A 26,154-nucleotide genomic window follows, 5' to 3' on the forward strand; every position below is an offset into this window, starting at 1 on the left:
CTAAATGTTGCCTGAGACTTGGGTGTGGAGCCCATAGACGCCATAGGGGTCTACAGTCATGTCTAGCCTAAACAAGTATTTGTATTTATTTTTCTGAATAGTGTATATGGTACTAGAGCCAACATGCTTTGGTGTTCAGAGACATTGGATATACTGTTTTAACCCTTTGACATCCCCCTTTCACCTCTGAACTCACTGGGAAATCCTCTGGTGGTAAAAGTAGCCACCCTTTGCCTAGAAGACAGCTTTCCACACTCTAGGCATTCGCTCAACCAGCTTCATGAGGAATGCTTTCCCAACAGTCTTGAAGGACTTCCCACATATGCTGAGCTCTTGTTGGCTGCTTTTCCTTCACTCTGCGGTCCAACTCATCCCAAACCATCTCAATTGGGTTGAGGTCGGGTGATTGCCGAGGCCAGGTCATCTGATGCAGCACCTTCTTGGTCAATTGTCCTGTTGAAAAACAAATAATAGTCCCACTAAGCACAAACAGAATGCTGTGGTAGCCATGCTGGTTAATTGTGCCTTGAATTCTAAATAAATCACAGACAGTGTCACCAGCAAAGCACCCCCCACACCATCACACCTCCTCCTTCATGGTGGTAATCACACATGTAGAGATCATCCATTCGCCTACTCTGCATCTCACAAAGACACAGCGGTTGGAACAAAAAAAAACAAATTTGGACTCATCAGACCAAAGGATAGATTTACACTGGTCTAATGTCCATTGCTCGTGTTTCAAGCAAGTCTCTTCTTCTTATTGGTATCCTTTAGTAGTGGTTTCTTTGCAGCAATTTGACCATGAAGGCCTGATTCACACAGTCTCCTCTGAACAGTTGATATGTGTCTGCATTTATTCGAGCTGCAATTTCTGAGGCTGGTAACTCTAATGAACTTATCCTCTGCAGCAGAGGTAACTCTGGGTCTTCCTTTCTTGTGGTGGTCCTCATGAGAGCCAGTTTCATCATAACGCTTGATGTTTTTTGTGACTGCACTTGAAGAAAAGTTCAAAGTTTTTGAAATGTTCTGGATTGTCTGACCTTCATGTTTTAAAGTAATGATGGACTGTCGTTTCTCTTTGTTTATTTGAGCTGTTCTTGCCATAATATGGACTTGGTCTTTCACCAAATAGGCCTATCTTCTGTATACCACCCCGACCTTGTCACAACACAACTGATTGGCTCAAACGTATTAAGAAGGAAAGAAATTCCACAACTTTCAACAAGGCACACCTGCTAATTGAAATGCATTCCAGCTGACTAGAATATGGTTGAGAGAATACCAAGAGTGTGCAAAGCTGTCATCAAGTCAAAGGGTGGCTACTAAATCTAAAATATTTAGATTTATTTAACACATTTTTGGTTACGACATGATTCCATATGTGTTATCTCATAGTTTTGATGTCTTCACTATTATTTTATGATGTAGAAAATAGTGAAAGGAAAGAAAAACCCTTAAATGAGTAGGTATGTCCAAACTTTTGACTGGTACTGTATATCAGGTGATCTATGAGCCAAACAATTTTCCTGGCAAGGTCACCAGGTCAGGACGAATACACTAAAAGCCCTATTTAGGCCTACTCTAGGACCAAATATGGTCACAGGGCAAGCAGTAAGACACAAGCACACATTACTAGTGTACTATGCCTTCAAGCAGCAACTGATGCTAACATGAAAGTGGAGAAAATATGTGTTCATACAGACAATTGACATTGGCTTACATAATCACATCAAATACTTATCATCAAAACAGAAGGCCTACCTTACTTTTAATACTCACCTCACTGTGATGATCAATTTGAAGAAAGAACTTCCAACAGCAGGTTGAAACAGTGTAGTTAGTCTTTGTTTCAAAGACTAACACAACGAAATGGACATTGCTTTCTAAGGTGATGATTAATTCAAAACTCCCATAAGCATATTAAAGCTTATGCATATGCATAAGCTTATGAGCCCAAGCCCGTAAAAAAAAAACTGAATTAAAATTATGATTGTGCCGTAATACAATACATAGCCTAAGGCATATCACGCATGGTAGAAAAACATAAAATAAAACTGATATGTCTTTGGTACATAATTGGTCTAGCCTATACTCCAAAATTAAACAAATGTGAGTAATGGCCATGAGTCTGGGAGAGAACGTATAGCCCTAGCTGATGCTGTTGGTTCATTGATTGTGCAGGGTGGCTTACAGTTAGCTTACAATCAGTGCATTTGTATTTTAATAGCCTAGTAATAGGGATTGTTTTATATTTTCACAATTAATTGGGTTACACATTACATTTAGCTATACAGAATATCTCACCACCATGCGTTTCCATCTCCTGCTCTCAACAGTTTAGTGAAATATGATTTGTTTTGCGAAAACATGTCACTATCGATGTTCCGGAACAGATTTCAAAAAAAGTTTCCCAAATTAAGCACTGGGTAGCTGGGACAGGCCATGGCATACAGAGTTTGGGCGGAATATTACCTACAGGGCAGCAAGAGCTTGCTCATCAAGCAGTGGTTGATGCTTGGAGTGAAATAAGTGTTCTTAGATTTATTTCTCAGCTGCTCATATTAAGCACATGCTCCGATATAAACCCGAAGTAGCCTACAAAACGGACACGTGGAAAAGCGTGAGGCCTCCATTCGCTATTTGAGTGCATACAGATGACATGTCTTTTCCCCCCCTGTTCCTGCCTATTCTCATATTAGTTAAGACAAGATTAAATTGAATATAGTGTGATGGGTGAAAATATGATCACTTGATGAGAGAACAACTGTGCAGCCTGAGGCAAGGAACAGAGCGCAAGCTTTTTTTGTTGCTACTTTCTCAAATCATCAATAGCCTATAGTTGCACCATGCAGCCCATATACTGTATGTCTTGATTTCTAAGACATTCTAAGGTTTGTATCATTCACAACTAAAGTTCCCAAATAACTCCAAATCTAGTGTATAGGACCTGTTTCAAAATGTTCACTTTTACACTCAACATAGCTGAGTAAAATAGAAAGGATATGAAGTGGCTAAGTCCAATTATATTATTTTTACTATAAGATCATATAAAATAATACCACAGGACTATATGGTATTATTTTGTCAGCTAAATAAACAAGCCTACAGCCTATAGCATGGCGCATAGCCAGATAACATTTGCCTACAGTAGGCCAATTCATATTCTGTTCTTCTGAAATACATTTTCTTCATATAATAATGTTTCTTTAGACCTGACTAAAAATAAATAATGGGTTTATTCTGAAGGTGTACATTAAATTGATTTATTATACTTTTTTAAATGTCGATGTTCCAAAGTGGCGCATCAGCGACTTGTATGTGTGGAGGCCTGGAGATGCTAAACATATTTATGTTAATTAGCGTTCAATTACTGTGAGCCTGGAAGTCTTGTGCATGACAACAACTGGCTGACAACATTTCATGACCGCCACAGCCCTAAGCTTACTAGTAGTTTTATCAGGGACAAGATGCCAATTGAGAAACAAATGATAAAACATTGTTAAATGTTTCTTTATGTCAAACATGGAGAACCCACACAAGGCAGACCAATGCTTTGTGATTTATTTCCCCAGTCTTGATTATTTCCCTTCCAAAAATATAATTTTATTATATAGTAAATCAATCTTTTATAACAAATTACCTAAATAATCGACACCCAATGAACGTCTTACAATGAAATAAGTTTCACTGAAAAATGTCTTTTCATTATGCGATAACTTTCAAAACTTCCTTCATGAACTATAATGAACTGTGAAAGGTGTCAAACACTCTTGTCCCTGTCCTGATTCCTGTGCAGTGTTCTAGCACGGAGACTTAGTGTCCATGACCACATGATCTAACAGAACACGGCTAAAAATGTGTGTACTCTCAGCTCCCTCCCCTCTCATGTTACATTGTGATGCACACATAGCCCAATACGGCCTGGCTACAGCTGTCTGCTGTCGTCACACGGCTGTCTATTTGCATCCAGCCACTTTCAGGCAGCAGAACATATACAACCTGAACCTCTTCAATAAACAAACACTGAAGCTTCTACCAAGACCCTGGTGCATCTATCGAAGGGTTGAAATCTATCTGCTGTTAGATAACTTACTTTCCATGAATTTTAAATGACACCAACCTCTTGGAATGGAGGGTAGGGACTCATTGCCAAATGACGGTAATACATAGGCCTAATATCTCTTTAGAATCATGTGTTTTCTACAGGCATGTCAGCTTACTGCTTGAGACGTGGTACAGTCCAAAAAAGTCTAGAAGGCAATGTAAACAGTTCACTCCAAAAAAATATAAGGATTTCTTTGGAGAACTTATCGGACACTCCTTCATGGAGTATTGAAAGGTCTTGACTTGGAGTATTGAAAGGTCTTGACTTGGAGTATTGAAAGGTCTTGACTTGTAGTAGGAGGAACTGCTCTGATAATTTCCCTGCCTGGCATGAACTTTGACACCTTGCTCAAGGAGGACCTTATTACAAAAAAAGTCTTATGTAAGTACCACCTGCCTATACATAAGTTTAAAAAACTCCCTAGTAAAACTGAGGAAGCGAGTGACGTCTGCCTGCTGAATCTGTGTCAGCAGCCAACTCAAGACAATGCCTCTAGATCCAGATCCTCTGTTTCAGGAGTGCTAGTTTATTGCTCTCCCTGTATTCCTGAGGGGCGTAACTAGGACTAGAAAGACAACCTCACATGAACTAGGTCAAAGTCAGACTTCAGTTTGGAGGTGCGAGTACCATTGCCGACCACTGGGACATGAAACGTAAGCTGGTGGGGACACTACGATGGGCGTGCGAAAGTATGCAGCTACATGGAACTGACACCAAAAGACAGGCTGACATTTGACAGACTAGACATACAGCATGTGCTAGATAAGTATGTCACACTGGGAATAAATGTTCAGCTCTAATCAGTTATGAAATGGCCATTTAATTTTTAAGAATGCTTATTGCCTATATATAAAATGTTCCTTTAACATCTGCAAACAAAATGGCTTAGTTACTACAGTATAATGAAATGTGGAAAACATTTACACTGAACAAAAATATATGCATAATGTAACAATTACATACAGTTACAGTTCATATAAGGAAATAAGTCAAAATAAGTAACTTAATTTGGCCCTAATCTATGGAGTTCACATGAATGGAATACAGATTTGCATCTGTTGGTCACCACAGATACCTTTAAAAAAAAAAAAACGGTCAAAAAAACAAGTCAGTATCTGGTGTGACCACCATTTGCATCATGCAGCGCGACACATCTCCTTTGCATAGAGTTGATCAGGCTGTTGATTGTGGCCTCTGGAATGTTGTCCCTCTCCTCTTCAATGGCTGTGTGAAGTTGATGGATATTGGTGGGAAGTGGAAAACGCTGTCATAAACGTTGATCTAGAGCATCCCAAACATGCTCAATGGGCGTGTCTGGTGTGTATACAGGCCATGCAAGAGCTGGGACATTTTTAGGCTTCCAGGAATTGTGTACAGATCCTTTGCAACGAGCGGGACGGTACATTATCATGCTGAAACATGAGGTGATGGCGGTGGATGAATGGCATGACAATAGCCACTTGATCTCTGTGCATTAACATTGCCATCGATAAAATGCAATTGTGTTGGTTGTCTGTAGCTTATGTCTGCCCATACCATAACCCCACCATGGGGCACTCTGTTCACAACGCTGACATCAGCAAACCGCGAGCCCACAAGACACCATACACAAGACACGTATTCACCGTGAATACCAAACTTTTCCAGCATGCTAGTGGCCATTGAAAGTTAACATTAACCCACTGATGTCGGTTACGATGCCGAACTGCAATCAGGTCAAGACCCTAGTGAGGACAACGAGCATGCAGATGAGCTTCTCTGCGACGGTTTCTGACGGTTTGTACAGAAATTCTTTGGTTGTGCAAACCCACAGTTTCATCACCTGTACGGGTGGCTGGTCTCAGATGATCTCGCAGGGGAAGAAGCAGGGTGTGGAGGTCCTGGCTGGCGTGGTTACACGTGATCTGCGGTTGTGAGGCCAGTTGGACATACTGCCAAATTCTCTAAAACTACGTTTGAGGTGGCTTATAGTAGACTAATTAAATCAAATCAAATTCTATTTGTCACATGCGCAGAATGTGTAAACCTTACAGTGAAATGCTTACTTACAAGCCCTAACAAAATGCAGTTAAGAAAATACCCCCCCAAAAAGTAAGAGATAAGATTAACAAATTATTAAAGAGCAGCAGTGAATAACAATAGTGGGGCTATATACAGGGGGTACCAGTACAGAGTCAATGTGCAGGGGGGACAATGCAAATAGTTTGGGTAGCCATTTGATTAGCAGTTCAGGAGTCTTATGGCTTGGGGGTAGAAGCTATTTAGGAGCCTCTTGGACCTGCGCTCCGGTACCACTTGCCATGCAGTAGCAGAGAGAACAGTCTATGACTAGGACGGCTGGAGTCCTTGACAATTTTTAGGGCCTTCCTCTGAAACCGCCTGGTATAGGGGTCCTGGATGGCAGGAAGCTTGGCCCCGGAGATGTACTTGGCCGGTACACACTACCCTCTGTAGTACCTTGCGGTTGGAGGCCGAGCAGTTGCCATACCAGGCAGTGATGCCACCTGTCAGGATACTCTCAATGGTGCAGCTGTAAAACATTTTGAGGATCTGCCATGGCAAATCTTTTCAATCTCCTGAGGGGGAATAGGTTTTGTCGTGCCCTCTTCATGACTGTCTTGGTGTGCTTGGACCATGTTAGTTTGTTGGTGATGTGGACGCCAAGGAACTTGAAGCTCTCAAACTGCTCTACTACAGTCCCATCAATGAGAATGGGGGCGTGCCCGGTCCTCCTTTTCCTGTAGTCCACAATCATCTCCTTAGTTGAGGGAGAGGTTGTTGTCCTTGCACCACACGGTCAGGTCTCTGACCTCCTCCCTATAGGCTGTCTCATCGTTGTTGGTGATCAGGCCTACCATTGTTCTGTCATCAGCAAACTTAATGATGGTGTTGGTGTCGTGCCTGGCCGTGCAGTCATGAGTGAACAGGGAGTACTGGAGGGGACTGAGCACGCACCCCTGAGGGGCCCCCGTGTTGAAGATAAGCATGGCGGATGTGTTGTTACCTACCTTACTACCTGGGGGCGGCCCTTCAGGAAGTCCAGGATCCAGTTGCAGATGGAGGTGTTTAGTCCCAGGGGCCTTAGCTTAGTGATGAGCTTTGAGGGCACTATGGTGTTGAACGCTGAGCTGTAGTCAATTAATAGCATTCTCACAAAGGTGTTCCTTTTGTCCAGGTGTGAAAGGGCAGTGTGGAGTACAATAGAGATGGAATCATCTGTGGATCTGTTCCATGTATGCAAATTGGAGTGGGTCTAGGGTTTCTGGGATAATGGTGTTGATGTGAGCCATGAAAAGCCTTTCAAAGCATTTCATGGCGACAGACGTGAGTGCAATGAGTCGGTAGTCATTTAGGCAGGTTACCTTAGTGTTCTTGGGCACAGGGACTATGGTGGTCTGCTTGAAACATGTTGGTATTACAGACTCAGACAGGGAGAGGTTGAAAATGTCAGTGAAGATACTTGCCAGCTGGTCAGCGCATGCTCGGAGTACACGTCCTGGTAATCCATCTGGGCCTGTGGCCTTGTGAATATTGACCTGTTTAAAGGTCTTACATCGGCTGCGGAGAGTGTGATCACACAGTCTTCCGGAACAGCAGATGCTCTCATGCATGTTTCAGTGTTACTTGCCTCGAAGCGAGCATAGACGTTATTTAGCACATCTGGTAGGCTTGTGTCACTGGGCAGCTCTCGGCTGCGCTTCCCTTTGTAGTCTATAATAGTTTGCAGGACATACCACATCTGACGAGCGCCGGAGCCGGTGTAGTATGATTTGATCTTAGTCCTGTATTGACGCTTTGCCCGTTTGATGGTGTGTCGGAGGGAATAGTGGGATTTCTTATAAGCTTCTGGGTTAGAGTCCCACTCCTTGAAAGTGGCAGCTCTATCCTATAGCTCAGTGCAAATATTGCCTGTAATTCATGGCTTCTGGTTGGGGTATGTATGTACAGTCACTGTGGGGACGACGTCCTCGATGCACTTATTGATAGTGACTGATGTGGTGTACTCCTCAATGCCGTCGGAAGAATCCCTGAACATAGTCCAGTCTGTGCTAGCAAAACAGTCCTGTAGGTTAGCATCTGCTTAATCTGACCACTTTTTTTATAGACCCAGGTCACTGGTGCTTCCTGCTTAAATGTTTGCTTGTAAGCAGGAATCAGGAGGGTAGAATTATGGTCAGATTTGCCAAATGGGGGGCGAGGGAGAGCTTTGTACGCGTCTCGGTGTGTGGAGTAAAGGTGGTCTCAAATTTTTCCCCCTCTGGTTGCACACATTTAACATGCTGATAGAAATTAGTTAAAACTGATTTAAGTTTCCCTGCATTAAAGTCCCCGTTCACTAGGAGCGCCACCTCTGTATGAACATTCAAATCTCTGGCAAGAGCTCTGGTGGACAGCCCTGCAGTCAGCATGCCAATTGCATGCTCCCTCAAAACTTGAGACATCTGTGGCATTGTGTTGTGTGACAAAATTGCTCATTTTAGAGTGGCCTTTTATTGTCCACAGCACAAGGTGCACCTGTGTAATGATCATGCCATTTAATCAGCTTCTTGATATGCCACACCTGTGGACGGATGGATGGATGGATGGATTATGGATGGATGGATGGATGGATTATCTTGGCAAAGGAGAAATGCTCACGAACAGGGATGTAAACAAATTTGTGCACAACATTTGAGAGAAATATGCTTTTTGTGCATATGGAAAATTTCAGGGATCTTTTATTTCAGCTCATGAAACATGGGACCAAGACTTTATACGTTGCGTTTATATTTTTGTTCAGTATAGTTTTCCTACAAAACAGAGAGGAAATACCACAAAACTACTGCAATCAATCTCCCAGTGAGGCCACTAAATCACCAATTTAGCAAACAAAATCACAGTTATTTTTGCATTTAGCATCTAGCCTAAACTTAGCTACCTAGCTTGTGATCTGTCTGATGAGGCAACCAATGTTATTTCTATGTGTGAACAGTATGGTCTCACCGAGCTGGCTGAGGTCCAGCAGATTCCAGTGCATGCCAGTGGGGCAGCTGGTGGAGAGGGTGCGGATGTGGACACGGCCGTGGTGGTCCAGTCCCCACAGGGCATCGCGGCAGGCAGTGAGCTGCACCATCTCTATGTCCTGGGGCAGCTGGACCGTGGTGGGGTGCATCTGACCATCCTGGTCCCAAACACAGAACAGGTCTTTCCTGCTCTGGCCCAGCCACAGGAAGCTCCCTGCAGAGACAGAGAGATACAAACATAGTCACATGTTGGTGATGTAATACACAGAGAGACACAGATAACATGTAATGTAAATGTAATGTCAAAGGAGTGGTCTTCTTTATTTCTGTACATTTATTTGAAATGGGTTGTTGCCATAAGGTGGAGGGATGATAGTAATAATGTTATGTGTTCACAAAGAGTGGTTATCAATCTACCTTCTTTACTGAGTAAAGCCGAGGAGTAGACGAAGGCCCACTTCGTGGCAGAGACGGTTCCCCTGGGTACGACACCCTGCCAGAAAGTGCCTGTGGTGTCACAAAACATCACTGTCACACTAAACACCCTGCAGTATTATCACAAAAGTCACTGTCCATCTCACTGCCTTAACACACGTTGACCTTTGAGAAGGTGTCAGTAAAGAAATGCAAATAGTTTTTGCCTTAAAGCCCGTTCAGACAGAACAGCCGACATAAGGACAGAAAAGATGACATTTGTGTTGTATAACAGCTGACCAAAGACGGGGAATTCAGATCAAAAATATAGGACGCACGGTTGAGACCGTATCTACGGTAAAGGTGGCTCTTTACAAGGATGTGATGAAACTTTGAGAAAAAGTTGCCGCTTGTTGTAGCAAATGAATTTGTTCTTAACTGACTTGCCTAGTTAAATAAAGGTTAAATATAAATTATATTTAAAAAACCGTGTTGAAAAAAATAGTGCTGTAGAAAACGAGTATTATGAAATATATGCACCAGAAACCAGGCACACTTTGCAACTTGTCAGAGAAATATCAGCAAGCTAGGGTATCTAACTGCAGCAAAATAGCTAGTTAGCCTGCTTGGCTAAACACAGAACATCAGCTCACTGTACATATATTTATTTTAATATTATTCATTCCTTTACACTTGTGTGTATAAGGTAGTTGTTGTGAAATTGTTCGATTACTTGTTAGATATTACTGCACAGTCGGAACTTGAAGCACAAGCATTTCGGTACACTCGCATTAACATCTGCTAACCATGTGCATGTGACCAATAAAATTTGCTTTGAATTCTTATTTAAACGGACCCGTCTCGTTTCAAGTATTTTGCTAAGATTTGACATGTTGAATATTGAAAACTCCAGCAGCTGACATGACACATTCTAAAACTACACCACTCAGAGTTCTAAAACTGCTTAAAACCATCTAGTCTCGTCTTGACTGGCTGTTGTACCTGAACTGGGCTGAAGGCTTAGCTGATGAAGTTCTGTGTTTCTATGGAATGTGGTTATGTCATCAAGGGCTCTCCATAAATGGCATTTTAATGCAGAAAACAACAATTAAAATGGCTCCTGACTGAACATCTGTGTTAACCCACCAAGCTTAAGCCTAGGCATTAGCTTGGTGAGTTAACAAAAAAGTATTGAGGTCTAATTACAAACCGCTGAGGCTGCCTTTGGCGACATGGAAGTCGTTCCTGCCAGATGCAATCCAGACGCCAGTGGTGTTGGAAGAGACCAGGCTGGGCTGGCACTGGGACTGCTGGGAGAGGAAGGCCACGCGGAGGCATTCTGCCACCCGCTCCACCGGGGCCTTGGTGGCCGTGGCCACGTTTTGAGTGGCCTGGATCAGCGTCTGGAACAGACTGCCCTGGTCAAACACCACATAGTCTGTGATGCTCACCTGAGGGAGGGAACAAAAGGCCAGAAATACATAAGCATTAGAAGGTGTGCCAGTCATCTCGGGGTGAAGTCTATAATGCAACCACTTTGACTTAAAATAAGTAAATAGACATTCTTAAAAAACGATCGAAGTGCAAAATAGAGGACTGATGGAAATTATGGGTGTGAGTAGGGCTGTTGCGGTGACTGTATTACCGCCACACCGGCGGTCACGAGTCATGAAGGCAGTCAAATTCCACATGACCATTTAGTCGCGGTAATTAGGCTTCTCCAAGCTCTGATGCTGCTGCTGGTCATTAGTAGCCTACCAAACTTGCTAACTGCCTGGTACTCAGCACTTTATTGTTCCTCTAATCACTCTGACATCAATGCAAATGCATTTGATAATCTAACCAAACACACTTCATGAGAGCCCATGAGCTCATTTCAATAGGTTATGCAACAGTGCAAGAAAAAAGGGTGATGGCCTCTACTAAAAATAGCAGAATCAGCTTTCTATAGGCTAGGCCTCCTATATTTATTTCTCAACTCTATAAAGCACATTGCTTATATTTACAACAGGTGTATAGCCTACCTGGCTGGCATGAAAATAAACCACGGGGAAAAGCATCCTCCATTCGCTATTTAAGTACATACATTTTTTTCCCGATGCCCCTGTTTCGAGACATGTACATGATAATGGTCCATTCCAAATCAAAACAAATGTCACACATACATTTGAAGTCGGATGTTTATATACACGTTGGCCAAATACATTTAAACTCAGTTTTTCACAATTTCTGACATTTAATCCTAGTAAACATTCCCTGTTTTAGGTCAGTTACGATCACCACTTTATTTTAAGAATGTGAAATGTCAGAATAATTAGTAGAGAGAATGAATTATTTCAGCTTTTATTTCTTTCATCACATTCCCAGTGGGTCAGAAGTTTACATACAACTCAATTAGTATTTGGTAGCATTGCCTTTAAATAGTTTAACTTGGGTAAAACGTTTTGGGTAGCCTTCCACAACCTTCCCACAATAAGTTGGGTGAATTTTGTCCCATTCCTCATGACAGAGCTGGTGTAACTGAGGCAGGTTTGTTAGCCTCCTTGCTAGAACACACTTTTTCAGTTCTGCCCACAAAGTTTCTATAGGATTGAGGTCAGGGCTTTGTGATGGCCACTCCAATACCTTGACTTTGTTGTCCTTAAGCCATTTTGACGCAACTTTGGAAGTATGCTTGGGGTCATTGTCCATTTGGAAGACCCATTTGCAACAAAGCTTTAACTTCCTGACTGATGTCTTCAGATGTTGCTTCAATATATCCACATAATTTTCTTTCCCCATGATGACATCTATTTTGTGAAGTGCACCAGTCCCTCCTGCAGCAAAGCACCCCCACAACATGATGCTGCCACCCCCGTGCTTCACGGTTGGGATGGTGTTCTTCAGCTTGGAAGCCTCCCCCTTTTCCCTCCAAACTTAACGACGGTCATTAAGGCCAAACTGTTCTATTTTCGTTTCATCAGACCAGAGGACATTTCTCCAAAAAGTATGATCTTTGTCCCCATGTGCAGTTGCAAACCGTAGTCTGGCTTTTTAATGTCAGTTTTGGAGCAGTGGCTTCTTCCTTGCTGAGTGGCCTTTCAGGTTATGTCGATATAGGACTCGTTTTACTGGATATAGACACTTTTGTACCCATTTCCTCCATCATCTTCACAAGGTCCTTTGCTGTTGTTCTGGGATTGATTTGCACTTTTCACACCAAAGTACGTTCATCTCTAGGAGACAGAACGCGTCTCCTTCCTGTGCAGTATGATGGCTGTCTGGTCCCATGGTGTTTATACTTGCTTATATTTGTTTGTACAGATTAAAGTGGTACCTTCAGGTGTTTAGAAATTGCTCCCAAGGATGAACCAGACATGGAGGTCTACAATTTTTTTTCTGAGGTCTTGGCTGATTTCTTTTGATTTTCCCATGATGTCAAGCAAAGGGGCACTGAGTTTGAAGGTAGGCCTTGAAATACATCCACAGGTACACCTCCAATTGACTCGAATGATGTCAATTAGCTTATCAGAAGCTTCTAAAGCCATGATATCATTTTCTGGAACTTTCCAAGCTGGCACAGTCAACTTAGTGTATATAAACGTCTGATACACTGGAATTGTGATACAGTCAATTATAAGTGAAATAATCTGTCTGTAAACAATTGTTGGAAACATTTCTTGTGTCATGCACAAAGTAGATGTCCTAACCGACTTGCCAAAACTATAGTTTGTTTACAAGAAATTTGTGGAGTGGTTGAAAAACGAGTTTTAATGACTCCAACCTAAGTGTATGTAAACTTCCAACTTCAACTGTATATTATTTAGTGTATGTAAAGACAAGATTAAACCAATAATAGTCTGATGGGTGACAATATTAGCCTACCACTTGTGAATGATATATTATCACTTGTGAATGACGCCCAGCATCATGCCTATAGAAACAAAGCTTTTTTTTGCGACTTGTTTGAAACATAGTAGCACACCTCATGTAGCCTAGCCCAAAGGCCTAGATGTTTTAAAAGGTTTGTATCACAACTAAAGTGGCCAATTAAGCACATTCATCCGCTTCACATGGGGTGTAGAACCTAACTGGCATATATAAGCAGCGTGTGAGTTTCAAGATTGGGGAAGATTATTTTCACCATAAAAATGCAGCTTTATAATAAAAGCATTATAGCCTACTACCTTGTGGGCATTGCTGCGCTTATAATGTGAAGAAATAGCCTAACATGCGTTGCAAAATAAATGTACAAATACATGTCATTCAATTATTGCGCACACACACTGCTCGCGAGTGTCTGTGTAGCCAAGCGCTAAAATAGAACTTGGATGCGTACAGCCTGTGCAAAAAACAAAGCAGAGCTCATGCCTTTCAAGCAACTCAATTCATCATTAGAGTCTCGTCACACAGCCATACAATGTATTAAAAATCAAAACATATAGCCCAACATTTGTAGATCAACTAAAGTTACATGAATAACTCTAAAGTAAGCATATTTCCGCTCAATACAGAATATCCCTCAAATCGTTTGGGGAAAATATTTATATTTGTTCAATTGAATTCTTCATACTATAAAATAATGCCACGGAATTATAAGTAAATCTTGTCTGCTACAGCCATTTGACATAGCCACATCAGTACCTAACATAAGGACAACTCAGAGTATGCTATTCTGTTCTTCTGAAATAGACTACATGTTCTTCATATCATGTTTCTATAGACCTGTCTAGAATAAATAATGGATTTATTGTGAAGCTGTAGGCTTTATGACATTAATTTATTAGACTTTAAAAAAAAATCCTTGTATGCTATGTGTGGAAGCCAGGAGATGCTAAATGTGTTTATGTTAATTAACAGTCAATTACCGTGAGACCGACAGTTATTTGCTTGACAATCACTGGCTGACAAAGTTTCGTGACCGCCACAGCCCTAGCACTGTGTGGGTAACATTGGATACCAACCTGCCACCAGTGGTCATCGTCCCCCTGGGGCTTTTTGGCAGTGACTCCAGTCCTGAACCACAGACTTCCACCGGTGTCCAGAGCCCAGGCCGTGTTGTTCTCTCCCAGGGCTATACAGATGGGCTCCAGACCTTGACTCTCACTTTGAAAGGAGGAAAAACACACACACAAATACGTGATGATTAGCAAAGAAAGCATAGCCAACATTACCTGAGTCCTGAAGACGTGCATTAGCTCCCTTTAACTCAGCAGGCTAACGCAGTCTTCTGGTGTGCAGGAGAGCTGGATTTTAACCCAGGTTGGTCATACTAACTCAACTTTCACTGTTACTAGGCCTGTATGACACACATCTTCCTTCCTCTTTTCAAAAGAGGTGAAAGAGTCATTGTTGGATTACAATTCAATAGAACAAACACATGACAACCCGTATGAGTTTCACGAGAAGCAAGCATAGCTAACTCAACTATCACTGTTACTGGGGTCTATGACACACAGAAAAGGTTCTACCTGATTTTGTCGTACTTCCACATTTCCCCCTCAGAGCAGTAGCTGCTGAGGCCTTCTCTGTAGAAGACGGCCCTGTGTTCACTGAGGGCCCATACCACCCCGCCCCGTGCTGCGATCTGGGTCATTGGGCACGGGCAGTCCACCTTCACAGCCCGCGCACATGGACGGTCCACACTCAACCCTGCAGGATAGGACCACGACCACAGTAAGGGATTAGTCTGTGAGTTAGTACATTTAGTTAGTACATACACAAAAATAAATATATATAAATATAGGACAAAACACACATAACGACAACACAACACTACATAAAGAGAGACCTAACACAACAACATATCAAGGCAGCAACACATGACAACACAGGATAGTAGCAACACAACATGGTAGCAGCACAAAACATGGTACAAACTGTATTGGGCACAGACAACATCACAAAGGGCAAGAAGGTAGAGACAACAATACATCAGTATTACTGTCAGTAAGAGTGTCCATGATTGAGTCTTTGAATGAAGAGATTGAGATAAAACTGTCCAGTTTGACTGATTGTTGCAGCTCATTCCAATCGCTAGATGCAGCAAACTGAAAAGATGAGCGACCCAGGGATGTGTGTTCTTTGGGGCCCTTTAACAGAATGTGACTGGCAAAACAGGTGTTGTATGTAGAGGATGAGGGCTGCAGTAGATCTCAGATGGGGGGGAGTGAGGCCTAAGAGGGTTTTATAAATAAGCATCAACCAGTTGGTCTTGCAACAGGTATACAGAGATGACCAGTTTACAGAGGAGTATAGAGTGCAGTGATGTGTCCTATAAGGAGCATTGGTGGCAAATCTGATGACCGAATAGTAAAGAACATAGCCATATTACCAGTATAGCAGTCTCCCATTAGTTTCTTAGTTTACCATATCTAATTGAAATTAAATGTGCCACTAGAAATTACAAGCCTGCAGCAACACTATGCCCACCAATCACTAATCTTCAATTTCTTTGATGTCGGTCTCCAAAGTGTATATTTATCTCGTTGCCACCACCCAATTTCTGTGACAAATCCTGCCCATTTCAGAGGGTTTCTCTGAGGCTAGACAGAGGCAAATCAAATCATCAAATCAAATCAAATTTTATTTGTCACATACACATGGTTAGCAGATGTTAATGCGAGTGTAGCGAAATGCTTGTGCTTCTAGTTCCGACAATGCAGTAATAACCAACAAGTAATCTAACTAACAATTCCAAAACTACTGTCTTATACACAGTGTAAGGGGATAAAGAATATGTACATAAGGATATATGAATGAGTGATGGTACAGAGCAGCATAGGCAAGATACAGTAGCTGATATCGAGTACAGTATATACATATGAGATGAGTATGTAAACAAAGTGGCATAGTTAAAGTGGCTAGTGATACATGTATTACATAAGGATGCAGTCGATGATATAGAGTACAGTATGTACGTATGCATATGAGATGAATAATGTAGGGTAAGTAACATTATATAAGGTAGCATTGTTTATATATTTACATCATTTCCCATCAATTCCCATTATTAAAGTGGCTGGAGTTGAGTCAGTGTCATTGTCAGTGTGTTGGCAGCAGCCACTCAATGTTAGTGGTGGCTGTTTAACAGTCTGATGGCCTTGAGATAGAAGCTGTTTTTCAGTCTCTCGGTCCCAGCTTTGAGTCTCTCGGAGCTGGGACCGAGAGACTGAAAAACAGCTTCTATCTCAGGCAGACATACACAGCATGTAATTTAATGAACAGGCCTCTGTGTCTGTTGGCTCTGGATGTGTCAGAACAGCTGCTAGAGTCATGCTTCATGTACTACTGACATCCTTACACAACCAGGGAAATAATATTACTCGTCTTGACCAGCAGGGTTAGCGGTGTTGTTCACAAGCCATCATAATACAAGGGACAGATATTATTTTGTAATGTTTGGGATTTATTCGTCTTCATTATTCTCATCCTAAATATGGCATCTATACAGCACTATGATTACCTCTAAACTAATTTAGCCAGTGACTGATGATACTATTTATTATGGAGCCTAAACAGCTCCATCTAATGGCAAATTGGTTAATTGCAGGAACTTATTTGCCGGCTTGAGACTGCCAATGAACAGGGTCATGATGTAATTCTTTATGCCCTGAGGCCACCTGCTGCTGAAACCCTGAAGTCTAGTTTCAAATGTAGGAAGGTGAATTGAATAGTCCATGAACAAATCTTACATTTAAAATAAAGTAAAATGGTTTGTAACAAAAACCATCTTATAGAAACTTCCTGTGAGCACCTTTTCTATGCAGCAATGAATTTGCTAAATGTAGTGGCAGATTTCTTCATCTTTACTCCATAGCGGAATGAGCAAGGGGGTGTCAGGTAGCCCAGCGGTTAGAGAGGCAAGACAGCAAGCGGAGGGTCGAATCCCGGTTTCGATTGGAAAAGTCTGTCGAGAGTTGAGCTGGCAACTGAAGGGTTTCTGGTTTCAAACCCTAGATGTCATTGCCTGCCGTTGTAACCCCCCTGGCGCCCAGCGTGGTAGCTCCCCGCACCTCTCCAAAAACATGTATGTGTGTCTTTCGGGGGGGTTGGGTTAAAAGAGGAGGTCAAATTTCAGATGAAGCCTGTAATGTGGTTTGACCAATAAAGTGATCTTATTCTTAAAGCAGATAGTAAAGAAGAACAAGACTCATGAGTATAATCACAAACTCCTTCCCTGTGGTTAACTATCTCACCTGTCTGCAGGTAGAGGTCTCCGCTGGTATGGATGATCCAGGCTGTGTCTTCACTAAGCGCCACAAAGGCAGAATCCTCCAGGGCTTTGTACCAGTGCCTCTTGCCTTTGATGGTGACTTTACCACATGCATACGCTGTCATGGTCTTCTGTTCCACCTTCCATAATAGGGACCCTGAAATGAAATCAGACTTCAATGTAACAGCCATGACAAACCACTAGTATTTACATCCAAAGGAGAAATCTTGGGTAATGAACTTACCAACTCCCAAAAGTACCAACACATTGAATGCTCATCTTAAATAGAGGCAACAACAATGTAGACCAGGTACCACAGTACCTTCTATCTATAATGCATAATACAGAGATACTGTGAATAAAAGTGTCTGGCGCTAAATTATCATATTTTAGACATCCTCACCTGAAGGTGACAGTGCCACCTGCTGCACGTTCTCCTCAAACTTCTGCCAGCTCAGCCCCCCATCTGGGAGAGCACTGCAATACAGGCCTCCTTTAAAGTCCAGGCACCAGATGTATCGGTCAGTCACCACCAGGTTCAGAATGCCACAGCCTGGCCCTGTGTAGCCCATCCAGCTCTCTGCTAACTACAGAGGAGACGAGAGGAGAGGGTTCAACCAGGGGCAGAACTGTTGGTATTGGTGATGAACAACATTCTATGGTGAAAACTATCCAACCGTTTAACAACAATCAAATGAGTCAATGCTTCTATTTTGATGTGACACTACTAGTCATATAGTGTCAGAATGAAACTGAATGCAATGTACTGTAGCAGCACACACACTGAGGAAGGAAGCAGAAACATCACACAACATGTTGTGTGTTATATTACTGTCTTGTCTTGGTCCTGCTGTCCGATGTTGGAGCCCTGGAGGTTGAGGGCGTTGAGGCCGTCTCCAAGGCTGACACTGGAGGCTGAGTACGGGACTCCCTGGGCAGCATAGATGTCCTCCTCGTCACTGGAGGGGCACTGCTCAGGCTCCCGGGAATAACACATCTGATCAACACAGCTAGGAGGCTCCAGATGGTGCGGGTCGTCCTGGTCCTCAGAGTCATCCGGTCCAATGAGGGGGCTCAGGAAGTCATCCTCCTGCTCCTCAGTGGGGTCCTGGTCCTCTGAGGTCTGCATGTAGGCAAAGGTGCACTCCAGTAGAAGGTCTACATCTGGGGTAGGGGCCTCTCCCTGTTTGTTCGTGGCCGAGGGGCCGTGGCCGTTCTCTGGGTAGGACTGACACTCCATGTCCTGGAAAGGCAGGGACGCGGGGCAGGAAGGAGGCCGAGTCCCAGGGGGTTGAGTCTGAGTGTCCTGTCCCTTGCCACCACCCTGGCTCTGAGCTCCAGAGTTATTTAGTTCTGGGGAACCTCCACTGATGGATCCCTCCTGGTCTGGGGATCCGCTGCTCCTGCTCTGTAGGTCCAGACTGCTGCACATGAGACTGGTGTGGTCGGAGGCGGATGGGGGCTCACTCATAGGGGTGCTGGCCCCCCCGTCGCTGCCCCCTCCTCCATCCTGACTGCAAATGCTCTCGGACCAGCTGTTGTGCTGCTCACAGATGCGGTTTCCACTTTCTGTAGAGAGAAAAAGAGAGAGAGAACATAGCCGAAATTAAGTTTCAACATTAATGTATTGAATCCAGACTCATATGGAAAAGGTCAATTCTAAGACAAGCAATTAACTTTTTTAAAGCTATCAAAATGCTACTTAGAGCCATTTTGGAACATTTTGTGATCAACCAGAGCAAAGAACACTAGACCTCAAAGTTTTCTTGGCCCTTTGTTGAAAATCAGAGCCTTACCAAATTGGTTACTACTGCCACTCACCTTGTCTCCTCCTCTTTGCCTTTTTCTTGACTTTAATGGCCTTGACCACCAGCTCCTGCTGGAAGTCCTCCTGGTTGATGGCACTGTAGCGGCTGGAGGAGAGGTCCGACTGCTCCGTGGTGGTTGGGGTGGAGAGCATCATGCCCTGAACGCTATCCCAGGATGTTATGGAGCTGCTGCGGCTACGAGACTCACTGGTGCACCCTACACTGGCCCCTCTCTGGTGGCTCAGTCGCTCCCCCACCTCAGGCCTCTCCACCAGGGCTACGGCCTCCCCCGCCTCGGGGTTGTCACTCAGCTGGTCCTGCTCTAGAACTTCCTCTACCTCTTCCACCTCCTCATCCACCAGCCTCTCCCCGTGCTCTGTGATGATGGCCATGGTCCTGATAGGCTGGGCTGTCTCCACGGAGCCGGTGGGCGGGAGCAGGATGGTGGGAGTGGTCAGGGGAGAGGTCAAACGGAGGGACAACTCAGAAACTGGACGGGAAGAAGGTTAAGAGGGAATGACTTTTCAGGGAATGATTATAGAGATAGAAGAAATTAAAGGACTAAAGAAATTAAAGGACTAAAGAAAGTTATCTGTAGATCGTGACTGTCTCTCTTTCCACCGTCTGGTTGGTTTGAACTGTAGTCCAAAGTGGTTTCAATGTATTCAAGCAAACAAAATACAATATGACATCTTACTGTTGGAAGCTAGGCCCTCGGGAGTATTGGAGATGCGAACGATGTCTCGATCTCCTTTCAAGATGAAGATCTCATTTTCAGTGCATGACACAGAGACAATGTCCCCGCAGCTTTCCAGTGCACCGATGATCACCTTGAAAGTCAAAGACAAAATAACATTGACAGATCGACTTCCCGTAAGGGCTCGAACACACCAATAGCGTTTGCCTGCCGAGAGTACTTGCGAACCGAGTGAAAAATGATTTTAAATGTAGAATCGCACGAAAATGTCAGCAGTCAGACGTCAACGGGAGATCCACATTCAATGCGATGTGTCCGACCTTTAGAAAGAAGAAACACTCTGACAGGTCACAAAGATGGCTTCAATTACAGGTACCTGTATTCTCTAAGCTGATTCACTTACCCGACTATCTTTCATTATTCTCCATCAATATATAACTTGTAACACATGCAATTCACACTTGATTACCTTGTGGTTGAGGCAATCCAATTTAAGATGGCTTAAATTACTACATTCTTTGCAGCCTCAACTGATCCACTTCTAACCACCTCTCGCCATTACTCTCTAACAAAACATTGTAACAAGCGCTAAATAAAATACATGTATTATTAGTTTAGTATCCATTCCTGCCTGAGGACATCTTTACCTGGTTGAGGCAGTCCAACACGTAGACACTGTATTCGTTCCAGCTGAGGACCCAGCCCTCTCTGAGGAAGCAGCTCACCAGGCCCAGCTGCCTCTCCTGGGGCCGATAACCCCCTGTGGGGGCTGGCCTGGGGAACAGCTCAAACTGGGGCACCTGCTGGTTGAACAGAGGCTTCAGGACCCGCGTGTCCTCCACCAGTCCTCGCACGTCCGTCCTCCACAACCTAAGACCAGGCCTCGCTGCATAGACCAGCAGGCCACTCTGCTTACACAGGCCTGGCTGGAAGCACGCACCAAACTTCCCATTGCTTCGAGGAAAAGAATAACGCAAGAGACATATATAAGATATACACATAGCTTCAGAGCTTAGATTGTTGCACCGTCTATTCCTCTCTTGTTTAATACATCAGAAAAATATGAAGAAGCTCAGCTGAGAAAATGTAAATGTCTCAATAAATTGTCTGAAGGGGACATACTTCATTTGTTGCTGAAAAGTCACTGATGTAGAAGTTGTGGTACTTTTTAATGAATAAGTACAAAATCTAGGTTACCTCTTCCTGGGCTTGGTGCCCAGCTGCTGCAGGGCCTGCTCCTGAGTGTAGAAGAGCAAGGATCTCTGATGGGAGGAGATGAGCAGGACTTTCTGACTGTACTCCAGCTGGACTATGGCTGAGGGCTCCTCAAACAGCAGCACTGGGTTACACACACCCTAAGGATATGAGCATACAACACAGGTCAAAGCTCCAACCACAATACTGGGTTACATACACCCTGAGCGTATAAGGGTACAACAAATATGTGAGAGAAGATGGTTAGAAAACAAACAGCACATAACTGAAAGAATGAAAGCTGCTATACCTGATCCAGGTCCACAGCAGAGTACACAACCTTTCCTTTGTCATCACCAGAGAAAAGCTTCATTCCATTGGCACTCCAAGCCAAAGCAGTGACTGTGCTTTTATGCAAACCGACCACATCGAATCGCCTTAGCTACAGAAAAGAGAGAGGCCTCAGTGTTTCACTACACAAAGGGATACATTTACTTAGCACATAATATGATAAGATGTACTTTAATCCATATGAGATGGACATTTGTCTTGTGCTTTTGCCCCCTCTCGAACCCCTCCGATATACACACAGACACACACACTAAAGGCTTGAGCAGTGCATGTGCTAAGCTTGCACCTTTCCATTTTAAAAGGGAATAAAATACAACAACAACAAAAAAGCTCAAAACATGACACTATATTTACTCGTATCAACAGATCAGTTGATTGGTTGGCATACCTGTTTATTCCTGCCTGGAAGTTGAGACACCAGTTGAAAGAGAGCAACCCGACCAGATGCTGTGCCCACTGCCACCAAGTCATCAAAACAACTGAGCAGCTTCACTGTTGTGATAGCTTCGGATTTTCCCTGGGAAGATACAGTAACATGTTAACAGTTAAACATAATGACAAACTTACTTATTGGGGGGGTTCATAGAATCACTAATAATTGGATGTTTGTTATCAAATTTGGTTTCGGGTAAAAGTGCAAAATAATTTAATAAAATAAGCAATGCATGAAACAGTGGCATACTCACCTCTATGTTGTACTTGTTCATCTGGCAGACCCGCCTGCAGTACAGATAGAGCATCCCAATACTGCTCCCCACAGCAATGTAATCACTGTTGGTGTCCAGAGCAGTCAGGTAGACCACTACAGAGCGGAAGCCTTTCTGAACCTTGGCAGGTATTGCATTGAGCAGGTAGTACAGGGGACAGAACTCCCTTAAGGCGCTCTGTGGAGGGGTTTGGGCTGCCATGGTGGACAGGCAATGTTCTGCTCTCTGTGGAATAGGAAAAGAAGGCATGGCAATCATAAACATGGGAACACATGAATGATAGACATTACTTTTTTTCACCTTTATTTAACTAAGCAAGTCAGTGAAGAACAAATTCAAATTTTCAATGATGGCCTAGGAACAGTGGGTTAACTGCCGTGTTCAGGGGCAGAACGACAGATGTTTACCTTGTCAGCTCGGGTATTCGATCTTGCAACCTTTCGGTTACAAGTCCAACGCTCTAACCCTAGCTATCTGAGCATCTTACCAATCCCTGCAGCTGTACATACCCATCTGTAAATAGCCTATCCAACAACCTACCTCATCCACATATCGTTTTGATTTACTTTTTTGCACACCAGTATTTCTACTTGCACATCATCATCTGCACATCTATCAGTTCAGTGTTAATTTGCTAAATTGTAATTACTTCACTACTATGGCCTATTTATTGCCATACCTCCTTACTCCATTTGCACACACCTTACATAGATTTTTCTATTGTGTTATTGACTGTACTTTTGTTTATCTCATGTGTAACTATGTGTTGTTGTTTTTTGGCGCACTGCTTTGCTTCATCTTGGCCAGGTCCCAGTTGTAAATGAGAACCTGTTCTCAACTGGCCTACCTGGTTAAATAAAGGTGAAATAAATCAAATTTGAAAAAACTAGGCTACCTGCCGACATGTATGGCATACAATGATTATAGAATATTTGGCTACGGTAAATACAGTGTGGGACCAGGCAAAGTAGATACCTAGCTAGTTGCTACTGTGGGGTTATCCTCAATGGTTATCCTCCAATTTTCACACCTTGCTTCTACTTCTAACTAGCACAAACACAGTTAGCGCTAACTCCACATCAACTGAAACTAACCTTACCAAATATCTCTCCATAGTGGCCCTAACTAGCTAACTAACCATAATAAATAGATAGTGACATCACTTGGAGATGCAAGATGAAATCGTATGAAACCGAAAATACTGGGTAGCTAAAGATCTTGGACTAAGGCACAACCAGTCCAACAGCAGTTTAAGTAATGTTGACGTTTCAGACATGCCAAGCTAGCTAGCTAACGATAGCTAGCCTAGCTAACGTTAGCTAGCTACAAAAACAAAATACAAGACTTGTTTACACAGACTTACATTCGATTGTGTCCCTATATCCTATTATCATATAGAAGACAAATACGTTACGCTAAAAGCATGTATAAAAGAGAGAGCTGACGACATTGCTGTCGCACACTTCTATGAATTATTATTCGAGAACATCTCTTATCATGCAGATGTTTCCGTCTCGAGCTATGGAGTATGAACGTCAACAAACCCCACCACACCACTTCCTTGTCTCGCGGGAAAACACAATCATGCATGACTGCTGCCTGCTGTGCCAGATGAGACGTTTATTGACAGGTTTATCAATATTGTTTATTTTCTCTGTTGTTGTGTCAAAGGCACCTTTATTATTACCAATATTTGTATATTTATGGACACAGTCTGTGAACAGCATCCATATGTGTATGTGCAAGGGGAAATTGTTGAATTTCAATAGAATACGTGAAGCAAAGATATGTTGGGTCCATAGACTTAACGTTAGATACACATCGCCTTGTACATTTACATGCACGCTAATAATTCGATATTAAACTGATTATGGCAGTAGTCATGGAAACACCTTACTCCGTTATTTTAATCGGCGTAAGATAAAAATCGAAGTAAGCAAATGCTTACTTTCGAATTTTTCGAATTATTAGGATTTGTACAGTTATAGCGGTGTATCTACGCATGTTCTAGCACAAGCAGCGCGAGCTTCTTTCTTTTACGCGAGTGAAGTGAGTTCCGAAAAACTGAACGTATGTGTTTGAAGTTGAAAAAACACATACCAGCGTTATATGTCCGAACTCAGAATGTTGGAAACTTTATTTTGGTTTACGATTTTCAGCATTTATCAAAGTCCCATCAGGTAGCCTGATTTCAGACGTGTCCATGTAAACAGGGTTATTAGGGAAATATTTTTTCTTGCAAAGCATGTCAACGTTTAAATCTAACCATTATATTAATCTGACTATTCACAATGATCATATTATTTGTAGCTTTCCCATTATGGCGTCCGTGAGAGCATGTGCAGCGCCATTGTGGCCCATATCCATTTTTACGTGAGATTCCATAAAAACACACCACTTCTATACAGTTATGACTTTTTCGCAACAGGTTAGGAGAATTCGGTTACGGTTAATGAAAATTGTCTCCTATCATGCAACGAAAAGGCACTTGTATTGAAGTGACGTGTTTTTAAGGATTCCCATTTTGAAGTAGTCAATTTTCTTCTTCTACTACTTCTATGAGTTGGCAAAATAACTTTAAGGGTGCACACTGCCTGTTTGTACAGGTATAAAGCCAGTGTTTGCGATTTACAGCCACTTGCAGTTGTGGAATGTATCCTCACGAGTATAATTCATTTGGTGATCCGTCCTTGTGACCAGGATGAAATTATGTGACACTTCCTTAAACCATGTCCCACCCAGTTGACTACTTCAAAATGGTGAAAATCCTCAATGACGCTGCCCATGCTAAAACTGGCGTTTGAGCACAAGCTTTCTATCTAGCTCTATGGTTGGAGTCAATTCCTCTGGTTGCCCAGGTTTTTAGCTGTCAACTCATAATAAGTTGTTATTGAAATCTACGCCTACAGTACACCTCTAGCATTGCTGAGCATATTTCAATGCATGAAATGCACTTATGAGTAGATTTTTGCAAACAAATACACAGAAATATCGAACGCCGTTTGGGTCTTTTCGTGTCAAAAAGATACACATCAAATAACACTATTTGACGCGTCAAATAAGCTTGTTGACCAATCGGGACCTGAATATGACTACACGTCACATAATAATTTAACATGTTCATACATTTTTACGTAGTTATTACAGATTGATTACACTGTCACTCGTATTTCACATGTCACCACGATTCACCGATACTTATGCCATGATGCTGGTCAAGTTTTGTTTACCGCACCTGCCGCTGCCAGACGACCGCAGGAACACTCCCCGAGCTCTGGGCAGCTGGTCATGAACAAGCTAGCTAGCTGATGGATGCAAACAATGTTCTTCCCCAAAAGCACAGCAAAACGATATAATCCGTTTCAGTAGCTATAGTTAGCTAGCTAACGATCTAGCTGGGTGTCATCATGTAAAATATCCCTAATTTATAAAACAGTTCTTATTTGATAAATGGTGGTCGGACCTACCTATGCGAAGCTAGCCACAATAAGGATTAGCTACATTAGTGGAATTTGCGGTTCGCCTTTAAAATAAAAGTCTAACAGAAAGTGATGCAAATGAATACAAAAAGTTGAATCATGCCATAATCGAATAGATCATGCTAAACGAGTTTGGAATGTTCTTATATAAATCCAACAAAAGACAATAATTAATTAAATCTGTTGAAATCCCACTGGA

At 42.7% G+C, this 26,154-nt stretch overlaps 1 protein-coding gene across 2 annotated transcripts in view; it reads right to left on the reverse strand.

Annotated features, from left to right (window-relative positions):
• Positions 1–25,957, reverse strand: part of tecpr2 (tectonin beta-propeller repeat containing 2) — a 33,727-nt gene extending 7,770 nt beyond the window's left edge. Inside the window, exons 1-16 of one of the 2 annotated variants that reach the window (XM_024412836.2) lie at positions 25,712–25,957; positions 22,456–22,701; positions 22,158–22,286; positions 21,729–21,860; positions 21,422–21,579; positions 20,872–21,178; positions 20,225–20,357; positions 19,541–20,017; positions 18,552–19,288; positions 18,123–18,306; positions 17,703–17,876; positions 14,976–15,156; positions 14,469–14,610; positions 10,736–10,976; positions 9,529–9,618; positions 9,092–9,325 (exon numbers count right to left, since the gene is read on the reverse strand). In XM_024412836.2, coding sequence (XP_024268604.1) covers positions 9,092–9,325; positions 9,529–9,618; positions 10,736–10,976; positions 14,469–14,610; positions 14,976–15,156; positions 17,703–17,876; positions 18,123–18,306; positions 18,552–19,288; positions 19,541–20,017; positions 20,225–20,357; positions 20,872–21,178; positions 21,422–21,579; positions 21,729–21,860; positions 22,158–22,286; positions 22,456–22,677 — 3,541 coding nt within the window. In that variant the 5' untranslated portion in view covers positions 22,678–22,701; positions 25,712–25,957. Of the gene's footprint in view, positions 1–9,091; positions 9,326–9,528; positions 9,619–10,735; positions 10,977–14,468; positions 14,611–14,975; positions 15,157–17,702; positions 17,877–18,122; positions 18,307–18,551; positions 19,289–19,540; positions 20,018–20,224; positions 20,358–20,871; positions 21,179–21,421; positions 21,580–21,728; positions 21,861–22,157; positions 22,287–22,455; positions 22,702–23,839; positions 24,019–25,711 lie in introns of those variants that run through there. The other variant, XM_024412835.2, reaches the window with a different exon arrangement.
• Between the last annotated feature and the right edge of the window lie 197 nt (positions 25,958–26,154).

This window comes from Oncorhynchus tshawytscha, linkage group LG11 (genome assembly GCF_018296145.1).
Source record: "Oncorhynchus tshawytscha isolate Ot180627B linkage group LG11, Otsh_v2.0, whole genome shotgun sequence".
Lineage (NCBI taxonomy): Eukaryota > Metazoa > Chordata > Actinopteri > Salmoniformes > Salmonidae > Oncorhynchus > Oncorhynchus tshawytscha.